This window comes from Cynocephalus volans, chromosome 16 (genome assembly GCF_027409185.1).
Source record: "Cynocephalus volans isolate mCynVol1 chromosome 16, mCynVol1.pri, whole genome shotgun sequence".
In the NCBI taxonomy this organism is placed as follows: domain Eukaryota; kingdom Metazoa; phylum Chordata; class Mammalia; order Dermoptera; family Cynocephalidae; genus Cynocephalus; species Cynocephalus volans.
Window position 1 is genome coordinate 21,931,309 of NC_084475.1, and position 23,423 is coordinate 21,954,731.

At 58.9% G+C, this 23,423-nt stretch overlaps 2 protein-coding genes across 2 annotated transcripts; both read right to left on the reverse strand.

The window, feature by feature from the left end:
* Nucleotides 1-1,583: 1,583 nt before the first annotated feature.
* P4HB (prolyl 4-hydroxylase subunit beta) lies at nt 1,584-12,715 on the reverse strand. Its single transcript, XM_063081029.1, has 11 exons — nt 12,504-12,715; nt 11,914-12,120; nt 10,231-10,364; nt 9,899-10,036; nt 5,483-5,587; nt 5,216-5,341; nt 4,738-4,938; nt 4,182-4,302; nt 3,887-4,068; nt 3,588-3,674; nt 1,584-2,549 (listed from the first exon to the last, which is right to left on the reverse strand). The coding sequence occupies exons 1-11, from the start codon at nt 12,652-12,654 to the stop codon at nt 2,472-2,474; spliced, it is 1,530 nt and encodes a 509-aa protein (XP_062937099.1). The 5' UTR covers nt 12,655-12,715; the 3' UTR covers nt 1,584-2,471.
* Nucleotides 12,716-18,686: 5,971 nt separating this feature from the next.
* ARHGDIA (Rho GDP dissociation inhibitor alpha) lies at nt 18,687-21,532 on the reverse strand. Its single transcript, XM_063080930.1, has 6 exons — nt 21,422-21,532; nt 19,745-19,961; nt 19,526-19,609; nt 19,255-19,331; nt 19,114-19,177; nt 18,687-19,014 (listed from the first exon to the last, which is right to left on the reverse strand). Exons 2-6 carry the CDS (start codon nt 19,932-19,934, stop codon nt 18,815-18,817), a joined length of 615 nt encoding a protein of 204 aa, XP_062937000.1. The 5' UTR covers nt 19,935-19,961; nt 21,422-21,532; the 3' UTR covers nt 18,687-18,814.
* Between the last annotated feature and the right edge of the window lie 1,891 nt (nt 21,533-23,423).

A 23,423-nucleotide genomic window follows, 5' to 3' on the forward strand; every position in this document is an offset into this window, starting at 1 on the left:
CTGGCATGCACGGTTTTAAGTTTCTACTTTCTGGAGGACAAGCTGAAACAGTTAACGCAAAAAGTTTACCATCCAAATTTTAAGAGGTCTCAGAAATGCAGCCAGCGATGCTCTGCACAAAACACAAAGCCAGAGGGCCTGTTAAGAAAGTCGCAGCAGGCACAGGTCCAGCTGCAAGTCGGGAGGCCAGAGGATCCCCAGGATATAGTGCACAGGCCTGGAAGCTGCTTTTACAGGTTCTAGGCCCGTGGCTGCTTGCCACTTGGAAAGAGAGAGAGAGACATCAGGAAGTCCCAGGCTGCTAAGCCTTAACTGCATCCCCCCAGAGCCTGTAAAGAGCCTCGCTAATTCACCAGTCCAGCCAGTGAGGTTTTGGACACCACCCCACAGCCTCCCAGCAAAACCCAGGCCTACGAATGCGCTGCTCAGCTGCCTCTGCACAAGGGGGCAGGTATCAGTGACTCACTCCCCATCCCAGCAGTGTGTGACAGCCATAGTCCGGGCCAGATCCCTGCACAGCTGGTCAGCAGGGTCACCGTAGCCTTTCCCTTGGGCAGGGACCGCAGGCACTGGCACAGCCTACCCTTTTAGCTGCAGGTAGAGACAACCCTGCTGGATTTCTCCCTGGATACCCACGTGTCCTCCCCTGTGGGAGCCACAACTCTTAGTCCTCAGCTCCCATCTGGGGGGCGCAAAGCTAATACTCTCCCACAGAACTTCCAAGTGCTCGTGCCTACTTTTCTGTAGATACAGGTCTCATGTGTCTGTGGGATCTGGGCATGACACACAAAACCCTGCTGTGGCTCCTGGTGCTGAACTAGCAGAAACCAGCCCCAACACGGCCACCTGAAAACGACAAAGGAAGTACCAGCTGTGGACAGATGTCAGCACTGGACTGCTGAGCTGGAACCAGCAGCATGAGGATGATGGGGCGTGTGGGCACAGGCAGGGGTGGGGGTGGGGCGCTGCTCGACACTGACACCAGGTCCTCATCACACACCACCCGTGTAACCCACAGCCCTGATTAGGGGTAGGGGCAGCCCTCGGGTTTGTGAAGGCCTGTATGGCTGGGCAAGGGTGGCCATGAGGGAGGTGACCATGTTCCCCCTCCCATGGGCTGAGGCCCAACCCGTGAGCATCCCAGCTGGGCGGGGACCCAGGAATCTTGGGACTCCTCACGGAATCCTCACCAAGGCCATCTGCCCTGAACTTCTAGGACGGGCAGGGGAGAGAATAGGCTCTGTGTGCATCCACATGCAGGGTCATGATGTGGCACACGTGCAGGACCAATGTAGTGACAACCAGAAACCCAAGAGTTAACACCAGCTGTTCCAGTCAGTCTGGGCAAGGGTTAAGGAGGGTCACGGGCAGGGCCCGGCCACCACCTCCGAGGCACACCCTCACCTGGTAACCTGCAGTCCATGCCGTCCCAGGGCCACATGCAGTTAGGAGCCATACCTACGATGAGGGCATTTCCTTCTCTACCACAGTAGCCCCCACCGAAGCCCGTCTATCACGTCAGCATCAGAATCCCAGCCCAACCTCCCATGGCTTAGGGAGACCATGAAGCGCAGGCCAGGAAGGGTAGTGAAATCTCAACTTTATTTGGCCAATGAGTTCAATTCCATATTTGTGGTGGAAATGCCTGAAGGACTGCCAGTGGCTGATTCAGCTCCAGCATCCTTGGCTGTCCCCCAGCCTGGGGTCGGGGTCCTGGCTCCACCTCGTGTGGGCCTCAGGACACACTGGAGAGTCCAGCAGTCATGGCAGCAATGTGCCCACAACAGGACGAGCAGCCTGGCTGGAGGGGGTGCTGCCAAGGCCTGTCCTGGGGCTGGAGCTGGCAACCACCATCCCCTCTGCCAAACATGGGGGCCCACCCTCCAACGTGATTCAGAGGTCTCTGTTTAACCAAAGACGCAGGCAGGAGCCTTGCTCAATCACAGCAACTGGCCTGAGGTGGAGAGTGGCATGTCCAGCTTAGCTCCGCTTCCTCCCAGCGAGGGGACAGGAGTCTCCAGGAAGGCCCAACTGAGGTGGAGCAAATACCCTAACGTCGAAAAATGTCTAAAAATCCCACAGATGGAATTTCTTAAGTGATAGTATAAACGTCTCTAACAGGAAGGAGACATTACCAGTGTGGGATTCCAAAACATTTTACAAGCATTCTGGACAAAAACCATGTACAAAAAGTACATCACAATTTTAAAAAAAGAAAAAAAATAGCCCACCAAGACGGGCTGGCCTAGAGATAAATCCCTTTCCAAAAATCGAAAAGCAAAAGAGACAGATTTAGGTTTGCGTGTATGTTAGGATGAAGTGTTACTTCTGAAAGGTTCCCTGGATTTCTGTTGCCGCTCCCTCCCTCAGGCGAGGGTCCTGCAGGCTTGCGGCCTGGCCGCTGGCTGTGGCTGCTGGGTGTGCAGCCCCTGCGGGGCGTGGGGTGGGGGTGCCCAGGTCTGGTCTCCAAGTTACAGTTCGTCTTTCGCAGCTTTCTGTTCGTCATCCTCCTCCATGTCCGGCTCTTCCGCTTCCTCCAGATCTAGGTCCTGGAATGCAGAAGGCAAGGGTGAGAGGACGGGTTGGCTGCAGCACGGGAGAAACTGCAGCAGCCAGGGGCCCGCTGGCACCCCCATTCCCCACGCCCCAGGGACCAGCAGGTCATGTCGGACACAGCCACCAGTCACAGGAGCAGCCAACTGTGGCCTTGCTGAGATGCATGGGGGTATTCCCAGGAAGAGTGAGGCGTGGGGGGGGTTCTGCCCGTAAGGCAGGATGAAGCAGAGCCTCCACAGTGACAGGAGCCCCGGGAATCCCAGCCCAGCCCTCAGACCCTTCCTGAGGGGCATGGCAGGGGCAAGTGTGCCTCCCAGTTTGGCACCAAAAGAGCCTGAGGAAGGTCCCCATCCTGGCAGTGACAACAGCCAGGGTGAGACACCAGAGCACAGTAACCACTGGGGTGCAATGTTCGCGCCCTCCCAGCAACAGGCCATAAGGCAGTAGGAGTGACTTGGCCTCTTTCCTCGATCCCCACCCTGCCTGCTGCCTCCGGGCAGGTCTACTCTGCTCCCTCTTCCCCAGCACTTCTGGGAGGGCCCAGACCACTTCCACCACTCTCTGCCCTAGATGTCAGCTAAACTCACAACCCCCACCCAGGCAATGTCCTCCTGACCTCCCTCTACCTGCCCGCAGCTTAACTGTCACCACTGTCACTGGCCAGGAGCTGACCCGCACAGGACTGAGCTCCCAAGGGCAAGCTGTGTCTGCACTTTGGGCCAGGGCCCACCAGGGACCTCGAAAGACACGAGCAAGCGCTCTCATCAGCAGAGCAACGCAAGCCTCAGTCAGCTGGAGACAGACATTCAAGTCCACGTTAGCAGGGACATGAGGACCCTGTGGGATGCATCTGAAGAGATCTCTGAAGCAAAATCTGGCTTTCCAGGACACCTTCATAACCTCTCCCTGGCAGGGATGCTGACCTCAGCAGAGCATCGGTCTGAGCCCCAGGGCCCTGGGCACACACGTGCTTCCAGCGGTGCCACACGTGGACCACAAGGCTACATCCCCAGAGGCCTGCTGCCACTTACATCGTCATCCCCTGCCCCGTCCTGGCCACCACTCTCCAAGAACTTCTTAAAACCGTCCAGTGTCCGCTCCCCATTGTAATCGATGACCTGTGGGGGGCAAAGGACGAGGGGTGAGGGGGCTGGATCTGGTCCCAGGCCCCAGATGGACCCCATGGGCAGTGGCAGAGCCCCTGCTCTCCTCCACACGCACCTTCCTGCCTGAGTCCCCTCTAGCCCCAGGCCCCTTTGACAGCAGAGGACCCCAAGCTGGTGTGTGGACACTGCTTGCCCGGGAGCCCGGCCCCACCCAGCAGGCGCACCGTTCTGTCCGTGCTGGCAGGGAAAAACTTCAGCGTCGGGAAGCTGTGCACTTTGACCGCCTCCACCTCGTTGGCTGTTGAGTCCATCTTGGCGATGACAATATCCTCATGATCCTTGTACGTCTCCCCCAGTTTATCCCAAATGGGAGCCAGCTGCTTGCAGTGACCGCACCAAGGGGCATCTGAAAGCAAAGCAGCACTGAGGGTCCACCCTGGACCACAGAGGCACCTGCAGAGACAGCGTCCCGCCGCACTGCACACGCCCCATTCAGGAAGCTAAAGAGGGTTCACTTACAGAATTCCACAAAGACATTCTTTGTCTCATCAAAAGCCACCTCTTCGAAGTTCTTTCCGACGAGCACTTTGACAGGCTGCTTGTCCCAGTCCTCAGGCAGCTCCTGGCTCATCAGGTGGGGCTGGAGGGCAGGAAGATCCCGGTCAAGAACAGCACTGCCTGGGGCCCTGCAGAAGTCCCCCCAAATTCCCACCCTGGCTGGAGTTGAGGCCATGGCTGCCCTCAACGGCCCAGGATGGCTTATGAAGCCTCAGGGCAGGGGCCACCTGGGCAACGGTGCCAAGAACTCAGGAAGACAGCTGAGCCCGCAACTTAGACCCAAGTAGAAGAAGCAGTTGCACCCTCCAGCCTTGACGCTGCCTCGGCCTGTGCTGGCCACATCAGCAAAGCTCTTCTCCACGGTCCCCAGGGTTTGGAATCTTATGCTAATGTTCTCACACACTTTGAGGATGAAGCCGCAGGAAGACGGGGACTCTGAGGACCCTGAGGACCAGAGGCGGCTGCTCCACTCCTCGAAGCTGGCAGTAGGTGAGCCCCCGCCCAGGCCCACCCGCACCTTGATCTTGCCCTCCAGGAAGTGGTGGCAGAACTCCGTGATCTTCTCCGCCGTCAGCTCATCGGACTCAGGCTTGTACTTGGTCATCTCCTCCTCCAGGGTGATGAGGCGCACGGCCGGACATTCCTCCTTCTTCAGGCCAAAGAACTCGAGGATGCGCTGGTTGTCGCTGTGGTCGCTATCGATGAAGATGAATAGGATCTTGGGGAGAAAAGGCACACTGAGAACTGAGACGGGCTCATCAAGTCTGCGTGTCTGCTTTCTACCTCCTTACTTCACTCTTAAAACCATCTCTCCTTCCACTCAGAGCCTGGCATTGCCCAACCAGACCTGCAGGCCCAGCTTTCTAGCCTCCAGACCCCGAGGAACAGGTTCTCCTGAAAGCAGGTGCCTGTCCAGGAGGTGGCCTCAGGAGGTTCACACCTAGACCACCTCGGGAAGAGCTGCCCCACAAGCATCAGGAGCAACCGCCGCTCACCTTGCCCTTGAAGCTCTCGGCGGCTTTTTTGAAGTTGCTCAGTTTCCCGTCATAGTCAGACACGCTCTTGGGCAGGAACAGCAGGATATGAGTCTTGATTTCACCTCCAAAAATCTTTGGGGCTGTCTGTGTTATAAACACAAGTTACTGGATCTGAGCCACCAGACGCCTAGATGACAGTGGTGACGGGGAGCCTCTTGCCCACCCTGGGGACCCCCCGCACCATCTCTGGTGCTCTCGGGGCAACAGGACGGCAGGAGCACCCACCTGCTCAGTGAACTCGATGACCAGGGGCAGCTGGTTGTGCTTGATGAAGTCCAGCAGGTTCTCTTGGGTGACCTCCCCCTCAAAGTTGTTCCGGCCTTCGTCAAACTGTGGACAAAAAGGAGGCTGTGAATTTGCTGCGAAACCAGCCCCATGGCCCAGGCAGCCCCGGGCTCAGCCAAGCACAGCAGCCCGCAGAGCTGCCCTCCTGTTTGGGGTTTCAAGCCACAGGTTCCTGCAATGGGGACAGGACACCTGCTCCCTGACAGCCTGGACAGCTTCAGCCATCGCCCTGTGGCCACCAGCATGGGGACGGCTTCATGTCCACAGCTCAAGCCTGATGCTCACAGTCCTCCAGCTGCCCCAACTGAAGGACAAGTGTGGCTGGGACAGCCACAGGTGCTACTGGACCCTGTACCCACGGACTGGACACTGCTGCCTCTCCACAAAGCCAGGCCAGGCAAGGGCTGTGGGAGTGGCAGGGGCAGGTGCCCGCATTCTCCTGGGTATGGGAACAGTGACATCACCATGGAGAGCAGGCTGGCTTCCCAGAAGCGCAGGGCAACCTCCCAAGCACCAGCGTGGCACCAGCTCACCTCACACTCTGTCCCACAGGACCCGTGGGGCCAGCGTGACAAAGTGGGGGCCGGCTGCAGAATGGAGCTGTCACAATAAGCAACACCCTCTCCACCCACAGGCCCAAGAGCCTCCAACACCTGCAGGTCAGGGAAGACTCAGGTTCTTCATAAACTACCTCTCTCATCTCCATGTTCATACAACAGCAGCTCTCAAAGTTACAGTCCACACCCCAGGAGCCCGGGCCCCAGACCCTCCTGCATCCGCAGGCAGAATGCCTTCACAGTCACACCCGATGGCCTCAAGTATGGGGTGGCGTGTTACAGAGGCTACAGAACGCGTGGCATCACCACAACAGAGGCAGAAGAAAAGTACCGGGCCGAGCCCATGGCGCACTCGGTAGAGTGCTGCGCTAGGAGCGCGGCGACGCTCCCGCCGCAGGTTCGGATCCTATATAGGAATGACCGGCACTGAGTGCCAGTCACGGGAAAAAAAAAAAAAAAAAAAAGAAGAAGAAGAAAAGTACCCGTGAAGCCAGACACCAAAAAGAGCAACAGAGCGGCAGAAACCTAAACACCACTGATTGTGTTACATTGTTTTTATCTCGAAAACTAACTTTGGTGAAAATGTCACTTATGGTAACATGTACCCAGCTTCTATCCCGATTTTTAAGTGAACTAGAACTCCATATACTCCTCAGTTCTCGTTTCTAATGCAATGGGAACCGAAAGGGATAATGTACTGACTCACAAGCTCTGGGTCCTTGATGGCGTGCAGCAGTTTAAGGAGTCCCGAGGCCACAGAGCTGGAGTGCCGCTGCGGCTGCAGACCAGCCTCGAGGCAGCCACGCAGGACAGCCCTGGACTGGGGCTGCCGGCCTCAACTCAGGAGGGGGACAGGCAGAAACAGCTCCTAAGGTCGAGAGGCTGTTCCCATGCTTGAGACTGTGCAGGTGAGCCTCCACTACTCCCCTTGACCTTCTTACGTGGAACGTGGAGAAAGAAGTCACTCATCTTCTCCTATGAGCCAGCTCTGTATGCTTCTCCAGTCATCGCAGAAGAGCAGGTGGCCACTCCCTGACCCACACATTCCAACTGGCGGGTGCCCATGCCAGCCTGACCCTGACCCAAAGGCTTCCCTGCCTGCTCTGTCTTCCCAATACCGGCAAACACGGGGAGGGTAAAAAGAGGCAGAAAATCCAAGGCCAGGAGGCGCTCTGAGAGCACCACATGGAAGCGAGCCACTGGTGGAGGCCAGGCTCCACAAGGCACGCAGCAGGGCTGGGCCCACCTTCCCCAGGGATATTGCTGAGCCACGTCCGGAGGTGCTACCAAACCTGTCTTGGGGGGCAATCTTTTTAGCAATGCTGCCATGTTACACTCATTCAGTCTATTTTGTTAAAAAGTAGACAGCTCCCATTTATTGAGAGGACAGATGCAGGAGGCCTGGGGCCTTGGGCAGAGACCGCTGAGCCAGCCTCGCCAGGCCATGGTGATGAATGTCACGAAAAAGTTTGACTTTGCTGTTGAGCTGGTAGAGAAGCCCCGCCCTTCACTCACTCCTAACTCCCCAAAAAGAAAAACTGAAGTAAACATCAGAACGAATGAAGACACAGGACGACCAGCTCTCAAATCAATGACCTGCTCACCAGTGACCAGAGACCCTGGCCAGGCCTCGCTGGGCTCCAGGCTCTGCTGCTTCCACTGGCCCCACCATCCCTCCTAGGGAAGAACAGCGAAGGCCACAGCCGGCTCGGCTGCCACTGTCCCCTGGGCAGACAGGAAGGCCCAGCTCACTCTGAGGAACGGGGTCTAACAGCCTGGAAGAAGAGGGACAGGTACAGCCTAGAAGGTGAACTTGACAGAGGTAGCGGCTGAGACACAGCAGCAGCAGAAACCCGAGGATCCGGACCCTGGAGTCGTCTCCCTTCGTCCATGGCTCTGCTGGGCTTCTGCCCAAGGCTGCCTGAAGCACCCACATTCCACTATCATGGATACATGAGCCACCCCAAGTGGGAGAGAAAGTGCCACCCCATCACCAGACCCAAGGGGTGCCACCTGTGCCCAGCCTCGAGTGGACACCAGAGAACTGAGAGAGAAAACAATCACACGTAGGGATTCCAAACAGGCCACCTCCCCCATACTCGCTTCTCTGTAGGCAAGACAAGAAACAGTCCTTGCAGCCTTCCTAGACACATGATCCCCAGTGTTAAGACTGCCACTCCAGACCTCCAGGGCCACAGGAGAGAACGGTGGGCACCGAATGACGAAAAGGCCTTCGCAAGCTTCAGAGCAGCTCTCGCTGAGAACTTGAATCCTAGGACGAGACTCGGGACCTACTCTGTAGCACCCCAAAGAGCTTGTGCTCCACACGGCTCCCAAGGCTCTTCGCCACACTCCTCCAAGCGGGTGTCACGTTAAAAGCGCCTGGGCACCTCTGCGATGGCAGCTGACCGCTTCAGCAATCCCTTCCCTTTAGGGAACACTGTGCTATCTCTACCGAGTAAGGTGTCTTGAGTTACTCTCAGGCAGGGGCTACAGAAACAGCTAAACAACAGGAACAAGGACACCAAGGAGGGCTTCTGCCACTGGGCCCCTCCGCGGCTCCACGTGCCCTCCCCCTCCTGGCTGGCGCTGGACGCTCAGCGCTCACTCCAGGAAACAAATCCGCTCCGCTCCTCCTCGTCAAAACCACTTCGCCCCAGCCTGTCAGGCGATTCACATGTGAGTTGCAACAGAAAATGACCTCAGACTAGAGGTCACCCCCACTTCCAAACCAAGCAGCAGCTCACCCCAAATCCTGAGTGCTCATGGCCACGCAGCTCAGGACTCTGCTCTGACTCTGCCTTAGACCTCCTCCTCCTTCCCACTGGAAACAAGGATGACGGGACTCAGAGGTCCTCTCCCCACCCCCTGAAGACCTCCCTCTTGCCCCTCTCAGTCACTGGGTCCTTCCTCCCAGAGAACTTTCTCTCCTTTCCCGCTCTACACCTTGCTACCTGAACGGCATTAACCCACGCTCATCCACATCCAGGTATAGCTATGTGCCAACAGCATGCGTGATCGGCCTCAACCCCACCTGTCTGGTGACTAAGGCAAATGACAACCTCCAGGCCCCACCAGTCATGCTGGGCAAACACAGATCCTGGTAACAGACATGCGGTTGGGCACCGTGCTTCGCAGCAGCCCCTTGTGATGGGAAGGACAACAGGATCAGGATCCTCAGGGGTCAGAGAAGCCCCCGGGGGTGGGGAGCACAGGAGGTAGAGCTTTGCCTGCAGGATGGAAACATGTGCCTAGAGAGTTAACACTCCAGAGCTGCCATCTGGGGTGAGGAAAAAGTTCTGGAAACAGAAGTGATGACTGCAGGACACTGAGAATGTAATCAATGCCACTGAATTGTACACTCAGTGACAGTTAAGCCGGCTGGTTAGCACAGCTGGTGCGCTTAGTGCTAACACCAACGTCAGGGATGTGATCCCTGTATAGGCCAGCAAAAAATAAAAAAAGGTTAAAATGACAATTTGCTGTATGTGTTTTACCATAACTGGGAAAAAAGCCCTGACAGTCAAAAGCAGCTCCACCTGTTTCTTTGGTAGAACACAGCACACCAGCTGTCCCAGGAGGCTGGCAGAAGGGCCACAGCTAGGAGGTTTAAAGGCCACTGTTTTCAATGGCTTCTACAGTCCAACACCACAAAAGCACAAAATGGACCCTTGGTAACAAACTCTCTCCCAGTCCAAGGTGCCAAGGCAAGGTTCTCCTGCCAACGAGGAACGCGACACCGCCCCCTGCAGACCAACCCCCAAACCTCCCTGGGCAGGGCCACCAGATGGCGACTCACCTTCTTAAAGAGGACAACTCCATCTCTGTCAAGCTGATATCTGGAGAACACATCGCTGTTGGAAGTGATCCCAAATGGTATGTCATCCACAGCTTCTGCCGCCAGCAAGAACTGCTTGGCAAAGTCCGATTCCACATCCTTGAAGAGGAGGGAACACCAGAGGTGGCCACACACCCAACAATGAGGATCCCTGCCTGGGACAGTGGCTGGGCAGACACTGCGGTGCCCAAGTCTAGAGGACACATGCAGAACCGCAGGCCACCGGCCTGGGGACCCTTCCTCAAACAGTGACAGAAGACAGGAAGATCAAAATGAAGTTCTGAAGCCTCTACCTTAAAGAAGCCGATGACCGCCACCTCACTGGATTCCACCAAGGACTCAGCAGCTGCAACGTCTGACAGGGTGGTGGCAGCTGGGCCTGTGCGCTTCTTCAGCCAGTTCACTATGTCGTCGGCTTCTCTGCCGGCTACACCCAAACAGACACAGGTTCCAGTCTGAAGCGCAAGCGCCGCCCGCTGCACCTGGCCCGTCCTCGCCCAAGTCCTCTGCCACACCGGCTGAGAACGTCTGCATGAACAGCGAGAGCAATATGTCCTCTCGCCACAGAGCAGTCAAGAGCCCTTTTCACCCACCCCCCGAATTCCAATGTACGCGAGAGACTGTGGCTGTGACTAGAGAAGGAAAAGAAGAGCGGGGCTATCTCTGGGTAACAGAATCACAGACCATTTTTCCTCTCTAATCCCTCTGCATCTCCTAAGTTTTCTTCGGCCCTAAAATTCATCAAACATATACCTGGCGGTCTCACACCAGGCTGCATCTTAGAGATGTGGTAGGTCAGCCTCAGTGCCAGTTTTCCCACCTGTGAAATCCGCACTACTTGACATGTCCTGACAGGCCTCCAAACCTACCCCCGGTGGGTCAGGCGTTCTCTTCCCTAGCCTGACCACATACCTCCCAGACCAGGAGGAAATTAAACGAGGATCACACACCTCCATGACAACAACAGCAAACAAAATGAAAAGAAAGAAACCTACTCCTCTTAAGACACTGAGGTTGAAGAATAATTACTGTTCTTACCCTCATCGGGTTTGACTACCTAGTCCAACTTGGGAAGAGCCAAATCTGGTAACAAAAAGCTGAGTCACTGGTTACAAGTAGATGTGTAATAGGTGTCTCGCCTATAAAACCTAAGTACTAGTGACAGCACATGGTAGCTCTGCACATGGCACTACACTTTCCAAAAGTGAGAACACACACAAAATGGGAAGAGTGATACAGTCCACCAGGACAACCACAGCGCTGCTGACACTAAAGTAACAGGACAAGGTGCTCGAGGGGACACCTTTGCTAACACTGCGGGAACTGCCATCAGACCACCCACCGCAGAGTCTGGCAGATGCACCACAGAACTGGTTTTACAGATGAAGGATGGTTCTTTTGCCATCATAACTGACCTAGCTACCAAGAGGCCCCAGCCCCCATAAAACCTGCTTCAGAGGCAGCAAGACAGCAGCAGAGAACTTGTGCAGCGGACAAGGCTGGGCCTGGACTCAAAGACTGCCACCGACAGCTGTGACCCGGTTACAGTCTAAGTCTCAGCATTCCTCAATGAGGGGACCTGACAAGAAACCATGCAAGCACTTGGCTTGGTGGCCGGCACTCTACAATCCCCGGATAATTAGCAACTGTCACTGTACCTTACGGCAGCCCTGCTGTCCCTAGAAACACTGACAGCTCAATGAGCCCCATGTAGTCAGAATGGCACCAGCCTCCCTCGCCTGGCTGGTCAGTCTCCAGACTGATCCTCAGCCAGCCAGCCGCCACCCAGGATGTCACCAGAGACAGGTATGACACACTCTCCACTCGCAGGACGGGGAAGAAGTTTCCTCACCGGTCCCTCATGGGCAGATAGATCCAGACTAAGAGCCCAGTCTGAGAACAGGTTCCCTCCCAGCCTCTGGGCCTGCAGGCAAATGCCTCTCTAAAGACCATTAAGGAGCTGGACGCAGTCGCACCTGCATATTCCTTGGGGGAAGTCGTATCTCCATTCTTGAAGAACTTGATCGTGGGGTAGCCGCGGACGCCGTACTGCTGAGCTAGATCAGACTCCTCGGTGGCGTCCACCTTTGCCAATCTGATCTCGGAGCCTTCTGCCTTCAGCTTCGCAGCTGCTTTGGCGTACTCGGGGGCCAGAGCTTTGCAATGGCCACACCAAGGGGCGTCTGAGAAAGGAAACAGCACAGTAGAGAACAGCACTGGAGCCGTCCCACCGCTCCCCTTCCGAAAGACGTTATCTCCTCCCCAAGGCGGGCCCCTCTTCGGGCACGAGACACGGCTAATAGCTTGGTACTCTCGGACAGTCTCAGGACAGAGGCCACGAACGACAAGCCAACGCCACCCGCTGCTATGTCACCGCCCGCAGAGAAAGGCGGACGCCTTAACGACTCTAACTCCCTGCTCCCCGCAGGCCGCCGGGCAAGCGTGTCCCTAGAGCCGCCCGCGAAAACCCAGACGCGGCCCTACAGCTGGAGAGGGCGGGCCGGCGCCAGGCCCGGCCCGGACCCCCCCCGCGGCCCACCCTGGCCCGGCCCAGCCCGGCGCTCACAGAACTCCACCAGCAGGTACTTGTGTGCCGCCAGCGCCGCCTCGAAGCTGCTCTTCCGGAGCACCAGGACGTGGTCCTCCTCCTCGGGGGCGTCGGCGTCCGCCCGGGCGGCCGCGGCCAGGGCCAGGCACAGCAGAGCGCGGCGCAGCATGTCGGCGACGGGGGTGGCGCCGCCGGGACAGCCGAGCGACGAGAGCGCGCGCCGGCCCCCCGCCCCGCCTTTATAAGCCCGGGGCCGCGGGCGCTCCTGCCCCACCGACGTGCGCTCCGTACGCCGCACGTACGCGTCCCGGGGCCCGCCTCCCATTGGCCGGCGGGCTTCGGGGTCCGCCTTCTCCACGCCCGGATTGAACGGCCACACTAGACACTGCCCCGGAGTCGGAAATGCTGTGGGGGCGCCCTCGCCCTCGTCCTGGATTGGCCGAAGAGCTCGCGCTCGCACTCTTTTCCAACCTCTCATTGGCTCCCGGCGGAGAACTTTCTCCTCCTCGACTCCTGATTGGTGGCTTTCTCTCATACCTTCCGCGGGTCTGGAATGGCTGTGACTTTGGGCAGCCCGAACTCCGCGGCTCCTGATTGGCCAAGAGACGCGCGCACCAGGCGCGTTCCTTCGTTGAACGTGGCAGCGGGGCGGAGTCCCGGCCAGGGGGCGGAGCTGCTCCTGCGCCTCCGTGTTGCTTTCTGACTGGACCGCGTATCCGTACGTGGCTCCGCCTCCCCGGGTCTGCGGACCGGAAGCTAGGTGTCGCAACTTCCGGCGTGCGTGCCGCCCGTGCGGCGCAGGCGGGGGAGTCGGGGTCGTGGAGGAACTGAATGGTGCAGCGGGACTGCCCGCACGGGGCGGGGGCGCGCAGCCTGTCGTGTGTGGGCCGCGGGCCGAGGGGACACTTTGTATACGTCGGGTTTCTTGGAAGTGCCGCGTTGAGTGGCTTCTGGAAGCTCCGAGCCCCTCGGCCCGCCCGGGCCCGCGCCCCTCAGTATCTGGCCGGGAAAAGGTAACGCTACCCGGTAGCTGAAGTGGGATCCCGACTTCAGAAATGGCCAGACGTAGGAAAGGGGCTTCTGTACTTTGAGAGTTTGTGCCCGTTGGCGCGTCGTTGTGGAGAACACGGAAGCCCTGCCGTGGAGTGTGAGCTCCAGAGTCAGGACCGGGTGCTGGAGACCTGTGCTTCATGGGGGTGACTTCGTGGGCCTAGAGGGGCCGCGAGCATGTGCCCCGTGGGCACCGCCCTCCGCCGCAGCTCCGCAGGCCCGGCTAGGTGTCCCCCAGTGAGCAGCAGCTCCCCTTAAGGAGCGACTGCAGGTGCTGGCGGGTGGGGGGGTGGGCATTGCTTCAGCTCTGCTGCACAATCTCCCAACGTTTTGTGAAACCACAATTTGGGGCCGGAGGCAACAGACATTTGTACCAGGGCTAAGTACTTGTATAAGAGGTGATGGTCTGGCTGATTAGCTGAGTTGGTCAGAGTGTGGTGCTGATAATATCAAGGTCAAGGGTTGGATCCCTGTACCGGACACACACACACACACACACACACACACACACACACACACACACACACACACACACACACACACACACACACACACACACACACACACACACACACACACACACACACACACACACACACACACACACGAGGTAGGTCTGAGTGTAGATGTATAAATACTGGGGCTTCTGTTTTGTACACGTATGGACATTTAAGATACCATGACATTGATTAGTTCGTGATGATTTGGCAGCAGCTTCGCCCTAGAAACATAAGGTATAATGGAGAAATGTTCACAGACTTAAAACATCAGGACCAAGCAGAGAACACTCCAGGTGCACAGGCCAGACAAACGGCCACGTCACTGTGGTTGAGTCTCACTCAGGTTGGCTCTGGGACACAATTGGCCAAAGCAGAAGGCACTGGCCAGGGTAGCAGAGGGCAGAGCTGCTGTACAGCCCAGGTGGCCATGGCCAGGTTGACTTTCTTCTGTGAAAACCAGAGTGCCCAACAAAGACCCTGGCCTGGATGGATCATGGTATTTCAAACCGAGGCCTCAGCTGCCTGTGATGTGTCCTCTGAAGGCATCCCTGTCCTTCTCGAATTGGCCTCCTGCACCCACCCGTGCAGGAGCAGCAGAGGGGGTTCTGGGGAAGCTGGAGGGAGGCCTGTGTTGGGGATGGCCCAAGAGACCCCCAGTCGCTGCAGTGTTGTTTCATAGCTGGATGAGGTGTGGGGGGTGCGTCCTGCTCCCCAGAAGGCAGGTCAGTTCAGCTGAGTACTCTGCAGGCCTTTCTGTCTCTCTGTCTGGCTCCTTTCCCTAAGGCCTGCCCACACACCTTCCAAGAGCAGCCCTGGGGCACCCTGGTGTGTTCAGATCCTTCAAGGAGCGTGCCCTTGGGGGTCAGGCTGCCCTGACACTGTAGTTTTGGCATTTTGAACCATCACAGATGCTTCCCGACATCCTCCAGGGAGGCTCATTCTCAGAGAAGGCACCCATTAAATACTGGTTGAACTGGTGGGTAATCAAATGTTTTGATTACTACTATTCTCAAAAAGAGTTCTTGGGAGAAAACAACTCCCTTTCAGCCTACCCCCCGAGAGGGCTAACAGCAGACTTGTGGGCACCCGGGAAGTGCTCCTACGGCCACTGACTTCAGATTCCTGCTGCTGAACAACAGCAGGGCAGAAGACTGTGCCAGGCGGTTGAGCCAGGGGCACGGGTGAGAGCTAAATCCTGAGCAGGTTGGTAGTGAGTGTGGGCCCAGTGCAGGACAATGCTGGGCGTGGAGAAGGTTCTCTTAAAGCACCACAGCAAGCGGTTAGTGGGTCGCATCACAGGCCCTGTCCTGGCACTGGCTGTGGCTTGTCACCCTCAGAGGAAGAAGGGTCTGTTTGGAGGTGGCTGGGTCTGTGTGGAGGTTTCAGGATTCCTGGGAGCCATGAACAGAAGGAGGTTGGGGGAGAGGACTGGGCATTGATTTGTGGGGGCAGGGAGGTTGGGCCCTGTAGCACCAGGCTGTACAAACAGGTTTGGGGTGGGACCAGGAGGACTAGGTTAGACTTGAGACCCAACAGACATGTCATACACATTCTGCAGATGCCACCTCATGTCATCCTGCACTAGGGAGGAGTCAGGACAAAGTCCTGGCTGTTGGCAGTGTGCCCATACAACTTGGCACTCCAGTCTGAGTTCACATGTCTAACTAAAGCTGGGAAAATATTAAGCCTTTAGCCCAATATGAGCCTCAGAAGGCTCTTGCCCTATAAATGGAACTGCTGACCACATAGACCAACCCTGGGTCTGAGGATTTCCACTGGGCCTTTTAAAAAGTGAACTGGAGGCTGGCCTGTTATAGCACAGCTTTGTAACACCAAGGTCATGGGTTCAGATCCCCGTACCGGCCAGCCGCCCCCGTCCACCCCCCAAAAAAGTGAGCTGGGAGTTGAAGTGCCTGGAGAGCCCTGGGGCTGAGGACCCTCGCCAGGACCAGTTTTAGGAGAGACTGGTTAGGATCTTTGCTTCCTGGGGAATTGAGGGCTGCTCTGGGACATGAAGATCTGCGTCTGGGCTGGCTGCCGCTGGGAGGTGCCATTCTGTCAGGTCATCTAGTACAGCACAGCTCCAGAATCAACCTGTCTCTGGCTCCCACAGGGGCCTGGAAAGAATGGCCGAGGAGGCATCCGGCCCCATGGGAGCCATCCTGGCACAGGGGTGTGGCCAGTGACCTGGGAGGCAAGAGGGCAGCTCCTGGACCACCCCAGCTGGCAATAAGCTCCTAACAGGGCTTACTCTGCTGAGAAACCAGTGGCAGACGGTGTAGCTATGACCCACGGTGGGGGGGACAGCAGCTGCCCACCCCCAGCTGCCTAAGCATGAAATATAACCACTTTTCTAAATAGCTGAGACAGCAGAGGACAGGTTTCAAAACTGGCAACAGGTCAGAAAAGGGGGACTTTCTGGGATTAACCCTTCTGTGTGCTGTCATCTGCTCCTGCCCTGTCCAGGGAAGGTGGGGAGGGAGGCATGGGTCTGGAGTTTCTGGGTGCCTTTCTGGGTGGTGCTGAGAGGAGGCAGTGCCACAGTGACGTCACTACTGAGACACGGAGGTGTTGGGTGGTGCTGTGCTGGTCGGACCTGGCTGCTGAGTGCACTGCCCCCAGCCACCCCCCAGCAACTCTTTTGCACCTCAGCGCAGAATGAGGGACCTCTCAATCTCCTTTGGTCCATCCCACCCAGTCTATTTAACCCTCAGGACTCTGGCCCTGTCTTGTCCTGAAGGATGCTCTGGGAGAAGCTGTGAAGAGCCAGTGGGCTTGGAGCCTCTCCGTGGCCTTCTGCCTTGGCCACACATACCATGGCCACCTGGCTTCCCAGGGTCACGCCTCCACCAGGCTGACTTGCAGCTGGCACTGTTTATTCCCTGGATCTTCTTGGGATCAGGTCATTCCAGTTATTCTATGCAGTGTCTCTTGTAAGGTTCCTGATTCTCTGTGAGGTTTCTGTTTTGCAGGGTTGGGACGCATTCCTGCGGTATGCCTAGGCTGTGCCCACATGTGTGTGCAGGGCCCCGGGTGGACGTTAGAGGGCATGCTCACTGCGAGCCCCGGACACCCCTGAGCCTGCCTGAGGCCCCACCTGCCCCAACGTCTGGCAGAGCCAAGAAGCAGGGTCCATCTGCAGAGTTCCAGATCTAGAGGACCCTGACCCCTGGCCCACACTGCGACCTCCACCTCACGATTCCCTCTACCAAGAACCAGCACCACAGGCCAGCACAACTCCCTGCACAGTTCTAGATTTGCACTGCCCAACAGTAGCCATGAGCCAGGCCACATGGAGGGCTGGTGTGACATAGAAAGGGAGTTTTATGTTCATTTGTCATTAAATAGGTACAGGATGAGCGGCTGGCCGGTTAGCTCAGTTGCTTAGGGCATGGTGTCCTAACATCAAGGTCAAGGATTCAGATCCCACACTGGCCAGCAGCCAAAAAATAGCTGCAGAACAGCAGCCACTGCATGGCAGGGCTGGAATAGCATGGCCCCACCCCCACAACCCCAGGGGTCTCTACTCTCCATCGCCACCCCATCCCCCCACCAGGGTCTCGGAACTTCCTTTGGGCTGAGAAAGCCCAGGAGGCAACAGAACCGTGACACCCTACTGCCCCTCCCAGACACATGCCAACACGCAACACAGACCCCCCGACTCCTTCAGGGGCGTTTATTTCCCAGTCAGGAGAGGAGAAGCAGGGACAGGCTCCTCTGCCTGTTCTGAGGCCTGAGCCTGGCAGACTACATGGGAGACCGGGGACAGGGAGGGGGAGGCACAGGAGACGGCTCCGGACTCTGTGCGCACTTGGTCCCACGGTTTGTCCTGGCTGGGGCCGGGGAGGGGCCTGCCTGGGGATGGTGGCACCAAGAGCCTGGGGGCAGAGGTGCAGGCCGGCCAGCCCAGAGGACGGCACATGTGGAGGCAATAAATACAGACAGGCCAGGCACGTGACTCTGGCCGGCAGGGCCCAGGCTGGACGAGTAAGGCTCGGCCGCTGGCTTTGTTCGACGAGGGCCCTTGGGGGGTGGGGGGGTGGATCAGTGCTGCCCATGGGGACAGAGAAGGCAGAGGGTAAGGACACCTGGCCTCCCAGATGGGACTGGAGGCAACTTGAGTTTTGGCAATTTGGCTCTCCCCACAGAAAGCTGGCCGTCTGCTGGAGCCATCCCCACAGCCCTAGCCGGGGGAGGGGGAGGGTTGACCAGGCCCTAGCAAGCTGGGGAGCAGCAGCACACCCCACACCTCCCTGGGTCACCGGGACTGTGGACGGGGCAAGGACGGGGAGACCACATGCTCATGCAGACACGGGGAGTTAGAGGTTAGCGAGGCCCCCACAGCACGTTCCACATGTTAAGGCATCATGGTTAGATGGCCACTGACAGCAACAGATGAACAGGCTTGGGAGCAGCAGCGGCTCAGGAGGACCTGAACCCCGTGAGACCCTGCAGGACACTGTGCTCCCTTCTAAAGGCCAGGGCCTCGGGCATGACAGGGGAGAGAACCTGGGGGATGCAGAAAGGACAGTGGAGGCTGGGGGCCGGCACCTCCCTCCCCCACAGCACGGGCAGAAGCAGCAACAAGACACAAGACCACCGCAGAGGCTGGGGGCCTGCGGGCACAGGAGGGCCGCACAGGGCCGAGGCAGACCAGGGAGGGAGTGACGGCGGGGGCACAGGCCCCGTCAGCACTTTGGTATGGGGTAGGGAGTGGGGGTGGGCACGTCCATCCGTCCGCCCGCTGGCCGTCACCCTGCCTGCCTCCCGGCCCGGGACTCAGTCCTTCCACTCCTTCTTGATGGTGAGATTCCACTCCCAGGACAGGTGGTCAGTCTTGTCATCGTCTGTGAAGCGCGACTTGATGTTGTAGCTGCCCCGCGCCAGCATGCCCTTGGGTGCCTCCTCCACAGGAGTCAGAAACTCGTACTCCTCTGCCCGCGGCCCGTAGCTCCCCACCATGTAGTCAGTCTTGTCAACTGCACAGAAAGGGGTAGTCACCGGCACTGCCAGGCATCCAGGTATAGCAAAGGCCCTGGCTACCGCCCACCCGCCCACCCCTCGGGATCCTCACGCACTCTTCACGCCTTTCCTGTACGTGTGCTGGATGTACTTCATGCCCGACACGATCTCTCGGTTCACCTGCAAGGACCCGAAGCAAGTCAGGTGGGCCCCCCAGCCACACTCCCACCCAGTTCCTCTGGGAGCCTCTGCCTTACCCGGAAAGAGATTTTTATCCGGTATTCCACACCCTCCTTCAGCACAAAGGACTGCTTCTTGAAACTCTCCAGATCACCTGTGTGCAGGAGGACACTCAGCAAGGAGAGCTGCTCAGGCTGCGCGGCGCCCCCAGCCCCAGCCACACGAAGCTAGACTTGGCGGCACTTCCCGTACTCCCCACCAGAGGGCGTCGGGGCTCCAGGAAATTATTTTCAGGGGGAGCAACAGGGAAGTGGTGAGCCCCACCCAGGGACCTTGCGTGCCCCTCACCTGTCAGGTCCAGCTCCAGGGGACCTGGGGCAGTGCTGCACACCAGGGTCAGGCGGGTCACGATGACGTTGGGGACGTTGGGATCTGGGGAGTGACACTAGATTAGAGCGCCACCCCCTGGGTCTGCCCCACAGGCAGCTGGAGAGGAGCCAGGGAAGCAGAAACCCGGCAGAGTGACAGGTGTCCCTTCAAGAGAGCTGCCACCCGCAGCGCACTCACCTGCAGAGACAGCCACACGGCCCAACAGGGCCTCCTTGTACTTGCGCAGACTCTCGTCATCCTTGTCCAGCTCCTGGATCTCCTGGATGCTCTTCTGCGCCGGCGGCTTGTAGTTGACCGAGTGCTCATCCTCCTCGTTCTCAGCTGCAATCTGTGCCAGCTGCTCAGCTGTGGGCTCCTGCTCAGCCATGTTCACCTCTAGCCTGGACCTAGACACCTGTGGGTGGGGCAGGGCTGTGGCAGCCTGCAGGGACCCACAGCCATCTCCACAGACAGCACTCCAGGCCACTAGCGAACCCTAAAATCTGGGCTGCAAGGGCAGATGCGCTCTCTGAGCAGGAGGGTGGGCTGCAGCCAGAGCTTGGAGAAAGGGCCCAGGGGACAGGTTCCTGGGACTAAGGGTCCACACTCATCTCCTCCCCCTGCCCACCTCAGGGGGACTCTCTGGGGTAGTTTGGGGCGCCACCCCGGTACTAAATGGGAACTGCAGCCAGTTCCTCAAGGAGACAGGGGATTCCCTCCTACTTCCCCTGATGAGGCAGATCCCTGGGATGTATGTTCAGGAGGGTGAGCTAGCCCCAGAAGCTGCTGGCAGGACCCACGCTAAATCATCTCTAGGACCCTGCTGCTCCTTCTGAGCTGCCCAAGTGCGTGCCTCAAGGGACCCCTTACTGAGTCACGGAGCTGGGTATCCCTGAAGAGGGATGCTCTTTCGGCCTGTCCTAGCCACGTGCAGGACACAGGTCTGTTACAGCCATCCTACAAACGCAGGATTCTTTTCCCAAACTCAGCCTGCATCCCACAGGGGTAAAAACAGGGTATGGGAGTCCCTGTGTCTGCAGGTTCTCTCCAATTGTGATGATCTGTGACCCAAAACATGGGAGCTGCTGCAGCCTCTCACTATTCTCAGGTCCCTCTTTCTGGACCCTGTCCCAGGAGCGCCTGGGGCAGCGCGGACCCAGCAGGAACCCGAGCGACACATCGCTAAGGATCCCCACCACGCTCGCCGAAGGGCATCTAAAGACCTACTCAAACCCCTCCGGGCGGGGTGGGAGGGGGCCAGGGCGCAGCCCACCCGGGAAAGACGACCAGCGCCTTGCTGCGCGGGCCCAGCACGGAGAGGGCCCCGCCCGAGCGCCAGGCTCCGGGCGCCGCTGGGACCCCGGGAGTGGGCTGCCGGCCCGCCCGGGTCTCCTCGCTTCCCCCGCAGCGCTCCAGCCGCCACGGCCGCCCGCGCGTGGCCGCAGGCGCCAGGAGCCCGGGGCGCGGCTCGCGGCCTGCACTTCCGCAGGGCCCGCAACCCGAGCCAGGCGCGACCGGGAGCCGGGCGCCCCCGCCCGACCGCCCCGGGGCGCGACAGCCACGGTGGCCCCGCGCCTCCGACCCCAGGGAGGACGCGCCAGGCCAGGCCCCCGCCCGCCGCGCGTCGACGGCCCCGACAGCGGCTGGAGCCACGGCAGCCCTGGCGGGGCCTGCGCGCCCCCCGCGCCGCCGCCCCGCCCGGCATCCCGCCCGCACGTGGGCTTGGCCCGCGCCCCGCTGCTGTCGCCGCGCCTCCGCCCCGCCGAGACCCCGCCGCGAGCTCAGGGCGGGGTGGCGGGACAAAGGCGGCCCCTTCTGCGCGCCCGGCCCCGCCACCCGGCCCCGCCGCCCGGCCCCGCCACCGCGGACACGCACCGGAGGGCTCGACCGCGCAGCGCTCGCACTCCCTCCCGCACCGAGTGACGAACGTCGCCGTCGCCGCCGCCGCACCCGCCCGTCCGCCCACCCGGCCGGTCACTTCCGGGGTCATGCGACTTCCGCTCCCGCCGGGAGGGGCCGGGAGGGGCGCGCATGCGCGGGGCCGCGCCGCCGCCATCTTGCGGGGCCGGAACTCGTGGGTGCGTCCCGAGTGGGGACAGACTTGGCACGTTGCGCTGCTAAGCTTTCTTAGTGGTCCTTTTGGTGGAATGGGGGTATGTCCCCACGCGAGCCCAGCCACCACGACGTGCGGGACGGGGGCTGGCGCTGGGCGTGGGGTTCAGTCCTCGTTAAGCGTGGCGGGGGCACCCGGGCGGCGGCCGCGGTCCTGTCACGTGTGGCGCACGCCCGCCGCCCCCGCACCGTCCCTGCGGTCGGACTGAGGCGCTCAGGCGGTCGCGCCCCGGGCCTGCGGCGGCACAGCGCCGGGCTCGTTCTTCCAAACAGAATCTCCAGACAACTCTCGAGGGCGGCGCTCCCGTGTCCCCGAGGAATCCCTCAAATCTCCCGGACGAAGAGCGCCTGGCGCCGCGAACAGATGACACTGTCGCTTCGGCCTGGGGCCCGCCGCAGCCCAGAAGTAGGCCTCGCCCAGGCGCTAGGCCGGGGGCCTTCCTGCACCACGCGGGGCCGGGGACCGTCACGTCCAAGGGACCCAGGCCCCTCCTAGTGACAACTCCGCGCCGGCGGGCCTGTCTCCGGCGGGGAACCCTTTCGGAGTGAGCCCTGGGGCGCTTCTGGAAACAGAACTAAGGCGCAGGACTGATCGCGGTGCCTTTGGGGACTTTCTCCATGTTGAGTGGTTTGTGAGTTTCCGTGACTAAGAGTCACGCTGCCAGCGCGATGTGCAGAACGTCCAGGCTGGCCAAGGGCAGAGCATTCCGATCAGCTGTGACATGCCCGGCTGCCCTGGGCCTCCCGGTAACCCTAAGGCGACCACTGACCAAGCTGAATGAGAGGGTAGCTGTTTTGGATACCAAGTGCTTAAAAAAAATCTCTATTGTGGAAAATTTCAAATGTATATTTTATTAGTCATTTATTGCTGTGTAAAAATGTACCGTGAAATTTAGAAGCTTCAATCACATTCAGCTGGCCGGTTAGCTGGGTTGGTTAGAGGGTGGTGCTGATGACAGGTTTGATCTCTGTACCGGCTGCCAAAAACCAAAAACCCCAACATTCATTATTTCACCCAGTTTGTGAGGGTCACGGAGCAGCTCAGCTGGTGGTTCTGGCTCCAGGTCTCCTAAAAGGCCCCCAGAACTGTGGTGTCTGGTTGGCTTCCCAGCCTGTGCCCATAGCTGTGGGCAGGTGACCTCTGCATCCGGGAAGCTGGTGGCTGCAGGATTTAGTCCTCCCACCCACAGCCCCCAGGCTCACCGTCCTCAAGCTGTTCTCAGCAGGGCAGGTGGCTTTACCCAAGTGAGGCCTCAGAGAGGGCAGGAGTAAGAACCAGCAAACACTCAAGACAGAGCCCCTGGCGTCTTCTGCAACCTAATCCCCAGGTGGCCTGCCATCACCCTGCACTACTCTGTGGGTCACACGGACCAACCTGGGACGGTGTGGGAGGGGACGACGCTCGGCGTGAGCCCCTTTAGGTGGGCCTTGGGGCCATCTTGGAGGCCGCCCACCACATACACTAAAGTGGAATTGTGTTGTAAACCCCAGTGAACCTACCCTCTAACTTCATCAGTTATCATCTCCGGTGGAATTGGAACTGTTTTCATCTACATGCCCACCTCTTCCCCACACACACTCAGTACGGGATCCGAACCTGTGACCTTGGTGGTACAAGGCTGTGCTTTCACCAACTGAGCTAACCGGTCAGCCCACATTCAGAAACTTCGAAGCAAATCTGTGATGTTTCAACCATAAATGTCTCAGCATATATTTCTTTAAAAAAGGATCCTTTTTTGGAACCAGAGCCAGAAGTTCCTGGGGT